The 14,305-nt window shown below is 34.8% G+C and overlaps 1 protein-coding gene across 1 annotated transcript in view; it reads right to left on the bottom strand.

The window, feature by feature from the left end:
- The window catches only part of MS3_00004521 (uncharacterized protein), a 136,344-nt gene that overhangs the window by 32,425 nt on the left and 89,614 nt on the right, over positions 1 to 14,305 (bottom strand). Inside the window, exons 7-11 of the mRNA XM_051212449.1 lie at positions 12,014 to 12,108; positions 7,135 to 7,249; positions 4,643 to 4,909; positions 2,548 to 2,709; positions 480 to 638 (exon numbers count right to left, since the gene is read on the bottom strand). Coding sequence (XP_051072633.1) covers positions 480 to 638; positions 2,548 to 2,709; positions 4,643 to 4,909; positions 7,135 to 7,249; positions 12,014 to 12,108 — 798 coding nt within the window. The remainder of the gene's footprint in view (positions 1 to 479; positions 639 to 2,547; positions 2,710 to 4,642; positions 4,910 to 7,134; positions 7,250 to 12,013; positions 12,109 to 14,305) is intronic.

Below are 14,305 nucleotides of genomic sequence, written 5' to 3'. Positions count from 1 at the left end.
TCAATATTTCCTTAAGTCATAAGCATTGTAAGCAAAGATGTATGGTGGCTATCAAGCAAAATAGACGAATCGCACATTATGGATTCCACTGTTAAATACCATACATCCCTGCTTACAAAGTGCTGGATAATTGTTTCGTCCCGGTATCGGACGCCTCAGCAACCCTTACATACAATCCCGACATAGGGGATCGAATTGATTATGGAGTAAATGTCTAAATTCAGTCAATCAACGATTTATTGAAGTGGTATGCATAGCAGGACCAGTAAAAAGGAATTGATAAAACTAGTATTACCTTAATGTCATGAAGCAACTACAGTTAAAAAAGATTATATCTCTGTTGTCAAATGAAAATAATTTTATCATTCTAAATTTAAAGTCTACTGAAAGTAGAAAGTCAGTAATAAATGAAAACATTTAAACAGTCATCTTTAAATTTCATGAGTAACAGCAGTTTGAATAATCAGTTTTTTTGTTACCTTCACTTTGTCCTTTAACACTACAACCATTTTCTGTCACTTGACTACCATCTGGACACATTGAACATTGTCGTCCAACAACACCAGTACGACAGTTACATTGACCAGTTGCTTGATTACATGTTGTCTCAGTTGAACCAAGTGGATGACATGAACATGCTTTAGAAATCAAAATAATAGACAAGCACACACACATGTAAAAAAGTAAATTTCAGTGAAGAGTTTTATACACAATTAACAATTTCGTACTCTTCAAATCTAGTTAATATAAACTGAGATAAATTTAATAGTTAATTTTGACTGGCGAAATAATTAGGAAGACATCATGTGAATCGCTCATATTTGTTTTGACATAATTTTGGGATTAAAAGTAGGAACGTTATATTTCATATTTTTCAGAATAACTGGGATGTATATAATTATGAATTTCAATGGTTAAGACCATGAGTCATTTGAAGCTAGATCACCATGGAAAACCTGGAACCACTGGACGGTCGTTTCATCCTATTGTGGGACTCCTCAGCAGTGCGCATACACGACCTCGCCCCCCTGCGAGATTCAAACCCAGGACCAACTGGTTTCGCGCGCGAGCAGTTAACCATTAGACCACTGAGCTAGCCGGCATCCAACAGTGTTAATGTCTAACTTCAACGAATCCACGAAATTGAGCGACACATCCACCATTGTCTTCAGTGAGTTATTATCTCACAACAGACCATGTTGAACTCCACTGGTCACTACTTCTCACTAGAACTCCAGAATATTCCTCTTGAAGCCAGTCACTAGTAAGCATATGTTGATTAGTATCAGATGGGTTTTGTGGATATTATAGTAATTTCAATGGTTGAGATCATGAGTCAGTTTATAAACAAAATGCATGTGTGTATGTGTTTGTATTCTTACATTGTTAGACTGCAAGTGGTCAGTCTGTATGTATGCAAAGTAGGCTTTGACATGAACAATGGGAAAATACTAACTATTACAAATAAATGCATACCCGTTGAACAAGTTAGTGGCTGTATAAACTCCGGAGTTCAGTAGGTAACAAGTTCGTATTTGAAAGTAAGGCCACTGAACTCCAGTTTCAGTGTGAAAATCAACAATATGTTAGAGATGCATCAAATTGATTAGACCTACATTGCATTCGACTGCTAACTACAATTCAGCTTTACTCAAGCAGGACTGAATGTTTATTTGATCAATTAAATAATTTACTAAGTCTGGTCAAATAACCAAGAACACAGTTCACTTAGATGTATGCCCATCCAATTGTTTGGTCAAAACCATTCATTAAAATAAATGAAATGAATAAATCAATAGGTTTATATACAATTCAGCGGCGAGTTATTAAGATTGAAAACAAATTCGATTCACTGTATTATGGTCTATTGTTAATGTATCTTAACATGACTGAGAATAGTTACTTTGAGGCATATTCTTCAGTCGATTACTGTATAACAATTAACCATGAGTTAGATTTCCTAATGCAATGATAAAAAGAGTTGCACGTTACTAAGTACTTACAACCACTAGAAATTATTTACATTGTTACTGTCTAACAAATCTATCTGAGTTTCTAAAGAATCTATGAATATTTGAACTGATCACTTAAGTCACCTTCAAAAGAACGATGTAATACCATTTTATCCAACTTATGACCTGAGAAAACATACTAAATTACTTCAGTGATTTTCACATTTTCTCAATTCATATATTTATTCTTTATTAAATTTGGACTTAAACCTGGTTTTTATGTGTTTCCTTCTTTAAAGTAACATTTAAAAGTTTTGATTAATTTAGACTGTCTACTAAATGTTACAAACAAGTTCGAATTTAATTTGTTTGCCACTATACAAATTACTTGATACTCTTCAGCAAGGTGTACCTGTAATCTTGAGAGAACTGATGCTCCCTCAAGAATACAGGTACACCTTGCTGATGAGTGCCAAATAGCAAGAAACCTGGATTAAGGGTTTCCTATTGACTATCTCCTTGACTATCATCTTACAAATAATAGAATCTTAACTAGTTTTGAAATTACATGAATTATGTTTAATTTTAAACTTACGAATACATTCATGATTATTTTGTATACCCCAATAATTTGCAAGGCATTGATCACATTTTAAACCGCCAACACCCCATTTACATCTACAGTTACCTAAATAATCACATTCTTCAGAAAGTGCACCAAGTTTATTACATATACAACTGGATAATCTTACACCATCTGAATTATTAATATGAAAAGAAAAAATTTTTTTTGAAATACCCCTTTGAATTAAAATGTAAATGCTTTTATTGAAAAATAAAGATCCTTATAACAGTTCGTTATCGAGTAAATATAGATGAACATAGGTATGAATGCCAAGGTTGAACTTGATAGTTTCAAATAAATTGAGCATTGGATAGCAAGTTAATAATAAATATGCTATTTGTGATATCTCAATGATTAGAAAGATTGTATTTCTTATGTTTTGTGACTTCAAAGAAACATTGTTTCATTTTTACTATTTTAACTTGTGTTAATTTAACTCAGTCACTTATTTACTCTGAAGAAGGGACTTACATTAAGTTGCGAAACTTCAGAAATACAATTTTTCTATTCATTTGGATATAATGAAAAAATATATTTATTATAGACTACCAGTTAAAAGCATACTGAACAATCATTTTTTTTATATTATGAAATAGTATAACTGTTAGTTCTGGGAACCATTTTATATGGAAAGGGATTATTACTGAGTAAAATTTAGTATACTTTTACATGAATATTAAATATGAAAGACCAGAGCATATCCAACTAAGTTTGTTTGATTTAGTTCTATCAAAAATAAAGCTTCATGATTTCTTAGTAAATCTGAGGAGTTCAATGGATTTCTTGATAACACTTTTCCCTGTGTATTAATATACTTTTATCAGATTCTTCTAGATACTCCACTTAAAAGTAAACTGTGTTTACCTCTGTCATTATGTATGAAAACCATTAGATATTGAATGTTCTAGTTAGCAATCAATAATACACTCTTATCTTTTCAGCGAAAAGTGACTTTTGTATCACGAACTGAAGTCACTTTTAGAAACTACCGGAAACAAATGGACAATTGAAAACTGTTTCAATCTTGCTTGAGATTTTTAAGAAGTATTCGGTCACTATCTAGTACTGAATCGAACCCATATCCTAAGAGATCTCATCTAACTACTGAACCTAAATTTGGCGGTCAAGATTTGCTACTGCAATTTATTTGTGATTGAATGTGATGATCAACCAAAGTTTCCAGTGGGTTACAGTCTTGTTTTCGACTTGTTTACCTTCAAATTTCCAGGTTTCCATAAAAATCTAGGCAGACCTATCTTAAAGTCAGTTACAAGTGAACATCATACAATTATATTTATGGTTAGTTTTGTTAAGGATCATAGAAATTAACGACAGTATTATCTACAGACTAATTAGCTGCAGAATAAACTATCCCCAAAATTTGTAAGAAAGTAATTATTCATAAGAGATTCAAAGCTCCTTAGAGTTAGCTATTTAAATGACTGATCAACTGAAGTGATTTGAAAACAGTTTTACTGAATTTCGGTGAATATGTTGACAGCTCAAGATCACCTGTAATGAAGTTCATAAACATTGATTTGATTACTTTTGAGTAATGCTCCCATCGTCCTTTGGAGACCTTTTATATAGACATTAAAGTGAGTGAAATAAATTTCTAGTATCATTTATCAGCTACATACAAACACATATTCATATCTCACTGTTCTTTGGAAATCACCTATTATCTCTGCAATGATGTATCGATGTTAGTTTTTATCATGAAAACAGATAGGGTAAACTGAAAAATAAGGCGTTCAGCCATGTTTGTGATTTGAAAATGTAACAACATGCATTTTAACCTGACATATTTAGATGGGAAAAACATTATTTAAGAACACTATACGAACTTGACTAAGATATGAAAGAACATCAATATTGAGACCACATTATTCATAATACAATTTATCAAGCTATTGTTTACAATCTATGTATGTACATGCATTGAAATTTCTACAAACAACATAATTAGAATTTACACAGTATAACTGTAATATTTTCTGAGATAAGCCTATATATATGTAGCAATAGAAATAATTCAAACTAAAAATGTAATTAGATTCCATACCTGCTTGTATGTTACCTGACGTTTTCATATTTGTATCTTGTAGAGCAGTTGGATTTTTGCTTCGACATCTGACACCAGCTAGATCTACATCTATATTAGTTTGTTGAATACAAGCTTGACGTTTAAGTTCACATTCACTTGAATATAATTTTCCATCTGTACCGCATACATCAAGTTCAGTTGGATGCTTTGGTGGACATGTATCTCGACATACACATTGACCATTACGACACTGAAAACCTAGTGGACAACCAGCTGTACATGGACCTAGTTAATTGTTTTGAAATATAGAGGGAGTCTGATGAAGTCTTTTTGTACAAAACAACAATTAACAATTTCTGAACAGATGTAATAATCACAGATATTACATGAAAATGAATACATACCATTACGATTTAGTCGGATACTTAGTATACGTATGCTTATGGAAAAAGTTATTTCACTGAATAGTGAGAGTGTAATCCGTATACTCATATATTTACTTTAATCAATTCTAACTCAATCGCGTAACATTCACTGAGTAATAGACAAGTAGTCTCACACTGAGATGGGCTATGTGTTATGATGGGTTGGTTACTTCTTATTGGCTCACCATATCATTGTGCATCCTAAATCTCTAAACTTTTGAGTATTTATTTGATTGTATCATACATTCATAAGAGTATAAGAAGGGCAGTACATAGAAAATATTTATTCAGTCTAATATAATAAATTGTTCTGTTACTGTTAGATAAACATGAGACATGTACACTTGTACCGAGAACACATTTTCTATGACACTCATATAGAGAGAAGCTATTTGGATGAGTTTCATTCTAGGCTGATCTCACTCGAATATTATAAAATCAGAGTATACCGTATGATTATGTCATGTTTATCTGGGCAAATTGAGAAATACATTTTAACAGATTTGCTTGCAATGAAATTTAATACATTTTAATTTCAAAAGAGTAATCAATGACCAAAGGATAATATAAATCATCAACTTTGTCAACCGTAAACAACTCATTACGACATAATACTAGCCAATTAATGATAAATAAGCTATTAACTATTCTAAAGAATGACTGACTTGAGATCTGATGTTACCTAATAACAATAATAATAATACTTGTTCTGCATACACATAGTTCTCTTCATTATTTCGAAGAAAGTAATAACAAAGTTATGTGTGAAATAATATGAATTATTAGTAGGGGTTTTTGTGGCGATTACAATATTTTTCAAAGTTGAAACAGCGAATCGATCTAATCTAGATCATCATTGAAAACTTGGAAGCACTGAACTAAGTCCCATACTGGAACGAAACGGTTGTCCAGTTCTTCCAGGTTTTCAATATTAGTCCCTCTTAGATCAACTCCTGATTTCAACAGTGGAAATAACAGATTTATTTTATTTAGTTAGGTTCTCATTCGCTGCTTACAATCAGTAATGTTTAATCAAAATTACGAAGTGGGTTTAAAGAAAACACAAACGTATTTGGATAAAAATTGTCCTGAACGCATTTTAACGTCATAGATAAATTTAAAAGACTAAAGAAAATAATCAAATATATTATCGTACATGTAGAAGAACATTCAAAAACATTGGTAGTAACAAAACTAAGAAGGTAGACACAGGTGGTTACGTAACAGAAACACGCTAATGACAAGTATGACTAAATCGAACCCAGGACTAATGGTTTCGCGCTCAAGCACTTAGCCACTAGACCACTGAGCATATGTTGATTAATATCAGATTGGTTTTGTGGATATTATGGCATATGCTCGCCAGTGACTGGCTTCAAGAGGAATATTCTGGAGTTCTAGTGTGAAGTAGTGACTAGTGGAGTTCAACCAGGTCTGTTATGAGATAGTTACTCACAACAGTGGTGGGTGTGTCGCTCAATTTCGTGGATTAGTTGAAGTTGGACATTAACACTGTTGGATGCCGGATAGCTCAGTGGTCTAGTGGTTAAGTGGTCGAGCACGTGATTGATAGGTCGTGGGTTTGAATCTCTCGAGGCGTGGTCGTGTATGCTCACTACTGAGAAGTCCCACAATGGGACGAAACAGCCGTCAAGTGGTTCCAGGTTTTCCATGGTGATCTAGCTTCAACTGAATCATGATCTTAACCATAGATATAAATTCATTAAAGCGACTGGTTAACTGATTGTTGTCCATACACATTCAATAATTAAATCACTGTATTACTGGTGTTGACTGCTGTGGGTTTAAGTCTTTAAAAGAGCATCATTTACTCTAAGATAGAAGATATACCTTATTGAAGAAGGATATTAATCATAAAATACTAGTCAAAAATTTCTACTGGCTCCCTCTACCTAGCAAAAGTTATAGTAGACTACTGATTATTTAGCTATTTAACAATGTTTGTTCTCAAATCAATAAAAAAATCTATTTCACTGCTTAATAAAAGGTGTAGGAGATGGATAATTCAAACAGTCAAATAATCCTCATCTTAATTCGTAAGGTTATTACAGTATAGACACTTACGACAGTATCCTTCTTGAGCAACATGAACTTCACGTTGGTCAGCGCATGATTTCACCTTCAGCAAACATTCATTTTCATAATTTTCACCATCAGTTCCACACACTGGCTTTCTGACCTAAATAATGATAGATATCTGTTGAAAAAGTATGGCCATATAAATTATTATGTGGTGTTTTTTTATTAGTTGTGGATCCTGTAAAGGGACTGCAACCACTATTCTGTGCGTTATCTATTCAAAAAATACGATATTACAGCACTATTACTAAAAAAAATACTGGTTTCTAGACGTTGCATATCATTCGAAAACACTGATGATATTGTCGCTATGTCAGTTTCTTAGCGTATTTATGTATATTTTACACTGGCCATTAAGGAAAACATTGTGTTTAAAAGATTTTTAACTATGATTGCTCATATTCTGATAATAATTCAGTACTCTAAATTGCTATCACTTATGATTATGTATTTTGTAGCGAATCTATAAGTTATGGACGAACCAATCAGATTTACGATAACAGGTCTTGGATTTTGGTGCAAAATTCATTCATTCATTTGGCTAAGTAGCGTCTCGGCATTTTAGCTTATGTCAGTTCGTGATGAAACCCCTAAATCTAATTTCTAAATTTACACTTGGTCAAATCGACTAGACATATACTGTCTGATAAATCCTTGTTCAGATGTTTGGGTAGAAACAATAATACATATCACCATAGCGATATACCTATATGATGTTTTCATTTAGAGCAAGATATATGTAGTAGAGACTGCTTTTAATAGTTAATAAATAATCGTAAATTAAAAAATGAGTTATCAAACAGGGATACTTCGTAGGTTGAAATATTCAATTATTTAAACAAAGATGTTTTACTTTACTGTTGTTGTCTATTAGTCTAACAAAAATTGTAATCTGGATCAATATTTACATTATGCTAGATGGTTAGATGTGATCTAACTCCGCCTGTAGCTCTTCTAGAGTTACTGCCGGTCCCAAGCCCGGGTAAAGGAGGAGGGTTGGGCATGGGGTTAGCGTCCCCATCCCGTAGAAAACTAACTCGCTAAAAAAACGCTTACCAGAAAAAATAATTCAAACCATTTTAACTCTGCCCTGAGAGTTAGAAGGTCTTCATTTAGAAGAATTATGACGCTTCATGGTGAAAGCCGAATTCCTTCGGAAGCCACGAGGCCGATGCCCCTTCTAACAACCAGAGCAAAAATTTTTATAGGTACATGGAACGTTAGAACAATGTGGGAAACCGGGAAGACCAGCCAAATAGCAACGGAAATGAGGAGATACAACTTGGCAGTACTGGGAATCAGTGAAACCCACTGGACTCAAGCTGGACAGAAAAGGCTAGCTACGGGAGAGATGCTGCTATACTCCGGTCACGAAGAGGAAAATGCTCCACACACACAGGAGTTGCTCTAATGCTGTCCAAAGTAGCACGAAATGCACTTGTAGGATGGGAATCCCACGGATCCAGAATCATCAAAGCATCATTCAAAACAAAGAAGGAGGGGATCTTAATGAATATTATCCAATGTTATGCACCCACCAATGATAGCAACGACGACATTAAAGATCAATTCTACGAGCGGCTGCAGTCAATCATAGAGAAATGCTCAAGAAAGGACCTCACCATTCTGATGGGAGATCTAAATGCCAAGGTCGGAATAGACAACACTGGATATGAAGATATTATGGGACGACATGGACTGGGAGAGAGGAACGAAAATGGAGAAAGATTTGCAAATTTGTGTGCATTCAACAAATTAGTCATAGGAGGCACAATATTTCCACACAAACGTATACACAAGGCTACATGGATCTCACCGGACCACACTACAGAGAACCAAATAGACCATATTTGCATCAAAAAAATTCCGAAGGACAATGGAAGATGTGAGAACCAGGAGAGGAGCTGACGTAGCTTCAGATCACCACCTAGTTGTAGCCAATTTAAAACTGAAGCTAAAAAAGAACTGGACAAGTGGACAAACAGCAATACAAAGGTTCAATACAGCCTTCCTTCGAGATACTGACAAACTCAATGAATTCAAGATAGCTCTCAACAACAGATTCCAAGCTTTTCAAGATCTACTGAAGGAAGAAGAAACCACCATGGAGGACAACTGGAAAGGCATCAAAGAAACATTGACTTCAACGTGTCAAGAGGTTCTGGGCCTAAAGAAACACCATCATAAGGAATGGACCTCTATAGAAACACTGGACAAGATCAAAGAAAGGAAGAACAAGAAGACAGCAATTAACAACAGCCGAACACGAGCAGAGAAAGTCCAAGCACAAGCTGAATACATAGAAGCAAACAAGCAAGTGAAGAGGAGCATTAGAGCCGACAGGAAGAAATACGTGGAAGAATTAGCAACGACGGCAGAAAAAGCTGCTAGAGAAGGAAATATGAAACAGCTCTACGATACAACGAAGAAACTATCAGGGAAATACAGTAAACCAGAGAGGCCGGTCAAAGACAAAGAAGGCAAGCCAATCACTGAAATTCAACAACAGCGAAACAGATGGGTAGAATACTTCGAGGAACTCCTGAATAGGCCGGCTCCAATGAATCCACCGAACATCGAAGCAGCACACACAGATCTTCCTATAGATGTCAACCCACCAACGACGGAAGAAATTAGAATGGCCGTCAGACAAATCAAGAACGGGAAAGCAGCAGGACCCGACAACATACCAGCTGAAGCACTGAAATCAGACGTCGAAGTAACCACAAGCATGCTTTACCCTCTATTCAAAAAGATTTGGGAGGAGGAACAATTGCCGATGGACTGGAAAGAAGGACACCTCATCAAGATTCCAAAGAAAGGAGATCTGAGCAAATGTGAAAACTACAGAGGCATTACACTACTGTCAATACCAGGGAAAGTCTTCAACAGGGTGTTGCTGAACCGGATGAAGGATGCAGTAGATGCCCAACTTCTAGATCAACAAGCTGGATTCCGTAAGGATCGGTCGTGCACAGACCAAATTGCAACACTACGGATCATCGTCGAACAATCAGTTGAGTGGAACTCGTCACTATACATCAACTTCATTGATTATGAAAAGGCATTCGACAGTGTGGATAGGAGGACATTATGGAAACTTCTTCGACACTACGGAGTTCCTGAGAAGATTGTCAATATTATCCGGAACTCATACGACGGACTACAGTGCAAAGTAGTGCATGGAGGACAGCTGACAGATGCATTCCAAGTAAGGACCGGAGTCAGACAAGGCTGTTTACTCTCTCCCTTCCTCTTTCTTCTGGTGGTCGACTGGATTATGAAGACCTCGACATCTGAAGGAAAACACGGAATACAATGGACAGCTCAGAACCAATTAGACGATCTGGACTTCGCAGATGACCTAGCCCTCCTATCACGTACACGTGAACAGATTCAGATAAAGACAGCCAATGTAGCAGCAGTCTCTGCATCAGTAGGCCTCAGCATACACAAAGGGAAAACCAAGGTCCTCAAATTCAAAGCGGAGAACAGCAATCCAATCACCCTTGATGGCGAAACTCTGGAAGATGTAGAATCCTTCACATATCTGGGAAGCATCGTCGATAGACATGGAGGTTCAGATGCAGACGTAAAGGCGAGGATTGGCAAAGCAAGGGCCGCATTCCTACAATTGAAGAACATATGGAACTCAAAACAACTTTCAACCAATATCAAAGTGAGAATCTTCAATACGAACGTCAAGGCAATTCTACTGTATGGAGCTGAAACTTGGAGAACTACAACAACCACAATCAAGAAAGTACAAGTATTTATAAATAGCTGTCTACGCAAGATACTCAACATCGATTGGCCGGATACCATCAGCAATAGCCTTGTGTGGGAGAGAACAAACCAACTTCCAGCTGAAGAGGAAATTAGGAAAAGACGATGGAAATGGATAGGACATACATTACGCAAATCGTCAAACTGCATCACGAGGCAAGCTCTAACTTGGAATCCTGAAGGGAAGCGGAAAAGAGGAAGGCCAAAGAACACATTACGTCGGATAATAGAAGCAGATATGAAAAGGATGAATTACAACTGGAAGGAGCTGGAAAGGATTGCCCAGGACAGGGTTGGATGGAGAATGCTGGTGGGCGACCTATGCTCCTTCACGAGGAGTAACAGGTGTAAGTAAGTAAGTAAGTTAGATGTGATCTAAAGGATGTGACTCATCAACAATGGACATCTGGAGCCTAAAGGGATCGATAAAATCAGGTCAGCATCAACAATACGACAAACATAACTTTGATTACTACTTGATGAGACAATCATTTCTAGATCTATACATTACAGTATAACTATCATTATTGTCGTGGGTCTGTGTTAAAATCTTTCATCGATCAATATTACTTTACATTTTACGATCGATTACTTCCCTTGAATATCTGATTTGGATAGATCATATTAAAGCAAAGATGGATGGTGGCTAGCACTGGAATACTGGATGCGCGTTTCGTCCTATTTGAGACTCTTGGGCTAGATGTACCTGCATCCCAGAGTTGATGTTTATTACGGGACTCAAACCCAGTACTTTTCGCTTCAAACGTCACCACGTTGTCCACTTAGCTATTAAGTCCTGATAGCCACTTGCTTGTGGAATGGGATGAAGTTTAAATTCATTTTGTATTGTTTGTTTGAATGTTCCTATCATATTAACGTTAAACATAAGTGGGCAAACATTGCTTGTTGACTACTGAGTTCAATGATTACAAAACTGCATAAATGAATAAAAACTTAACTATTAGTGAGCCTTTTAGTTCAGTTAATAGAATATTAAACTGTAAGCGCCTAATTTTAATTTTATCAAATCATCAGAAAACTAGAATAGCATACAACGAAATATTAAATAGGAACTTACATAAAGACAATCTGTTGGACATATACATTGTGGTTCACCGAATGCACTTAATCGACATATTGCATAATATTTACATTGTTTGGTTTGACATGCATCTAAAAAAAGGTAATTGATTTAAACAAAATGTTACTATTCGGAAAAATAAGATAACATGAAGCTTAAAGATGCTCACAGTATTCAGTCGATGAATTTGTAGATGCATTTAGTTTAAAATAATAGAATATTGTGTTTTTCTTTCTTAGTCAAGGGTACACCAGACATGACATTTAAAGAAAATATTCATAAGTTCTAGACCGTGAGTCATAGCTTTTAAAGTCAGTGGTGTTGAAAGTCATGAATCACTGTAGATGATAAACACTAAGGAATGAACTGTTCAGCATTTACAATAAGAAGTTATTAAGGTCACTGACTGAACAACATTTTGTAGCACATAAATCAAGTGTTTAAGGTTTCATTCCTTATCAAATCAAGCGTGGGAACTATTGAGGAAATTTTTTTCCATTCATGACAAAACAATTTTACAATAGTTATCTTTCTAGTGGAAAAGTCTTCTTCATGTCCCTTTTTTTCTCTTACCAAATTTATTTCACTAGATTATACTCCGTGACTAACATCTTCAAACCCTAATGTTTCCGATTGTTGCTTTTACTTTTACTCCCTCTACCACCATAAGATTTGAATCGGCAATTGTATCTCTGTGCTAATGTGGTATGGCAACTCGAACTGATGTACGTAAGTACGAATTTCTATGTTGTTACTGACTGGTTGAGTTGTAAAGTCTGGATACGTTTCATATTATCACTTTATATCTCACTCATCTCTGGACTTTATCAATATTTTAATCTAAAGAAGATATTTTATAGATAACAATATTGATCAATTGAGTACACTCAATTGTTTAACTTATTTACCTAATATATTTGTCTAACCTTGATACTATTCAACTTATTACTACTCTATATCTAATCATTGTTTAACAGAATAGTGTCAATTAAAAGTTACCAAATTTCAAGCTTAATATTATATCTCAGCCTTAAATTAAAATAAGAAAAAAAACGATGTAACGTAATAGTTACTTGTCTATTAACTTTTAATTACTATTGTCGTTTATTGTTTTTCAAACATTACAATGTTTTTATCATTTATTTCATGAAATAAACAAATATAAAGTATAAGAATAGGTTTTGTGGAGATTTTTTTTTAGAAACCAGTAGGTCCTGGGTTCGAATCCCGCGGGGTGCGGGATCGTGGATGTATTATATTGACTGATTTTTATTACTAATGTATCATTCGAGTTAGTTTATTATTTTTTTCTTTTCTAATTATCAGAATTATTAGTTTATTCAATGTAACTAGATAGATTTGCATCGCTCAATTTCGGGGATTGGTTGAAGTTAGACATTAACACCGTTGGATGTCGACTAGCTCAGTGGTTTAGTGGCTAAGTGCCCGCGCATGTGACTGACAGGTCCTGGGTTCGAATCTCGCGAGACAGCGCACTACTGAGAAGTCCCACAATAGGTTTTCCATGGTGGTTTAGCTTCAATGGACTCGTGATCTCAACCAATGAAATAACTATTTTATTGATTAAAGTTAATTATTTTAATTTAACTATTTCGATTAAAATATATTAGAACCTTTTTAATCTGGTAGAACTTACTATTCAACTATAATAAATTTATCTTTGTAGATATTAGTTAGTACGTACAATTAATCATAAATTTAGTAGAAGTTATTTGTGGTGTTCAAATTCAGAACTATATCAGATCTCGTGGTCATTTCTAAACATTTAAATCTTTAGGATCTGTTAAGAAGTTATATACTAGGATGAAACAACTGTCAAGTGCTTTCTAGTTTTCAATATTTATTCGGGTAAATTCATTCAGAGACACAAACTACAAGTTAGATGATCTTTGTCAACCTCCTGTGCAAAACATTTTATCACATATTTTTATGGATTAATGTCCCCATAGGTAGTTAGATTAAAATTGAACGAAAAAAGACTGTATAACTTTGTAAAATGCCAAAAATATTGCACACTGTTCAATATTTTAACATTCACCATCATAATACTCAGTCTTATTCCAATCAAATGTTACCTTCAACAAGTGTGTTCGTTCAATGTTTATGAATTTAAACTTTTGGTAGTACTAAGAAGTGTTGAATGTATATTAAACATAGAATGCTTCAAAAAATTTCATGATTGTACTACACTAAAAACAACTTAGTCTAAATGCAATAGTTTGAAATTCTTCAGTTCACATGTCTGCATCATAAAACTAATGACTTTAT

This window comes from Schistosoma haematobium, chromosome ZW (genome assembly GCF_000699445.3).
Source record: "Schistosoma haematobium chromosome ZW, whole genome shotgun sequence".
Lineage (NCBI taxonomy): Eukaryota > Metazoa > Platyhelminthes > Trematoda > Strigeidida > Schistosomatidae > Schistosoma > Schistosoma haematobium.
The sequence above is the reverse complement of the archived record's forward strand: the minus strand, read 5'-3'. Positions and strand labels throughout refer to the sequence as shown.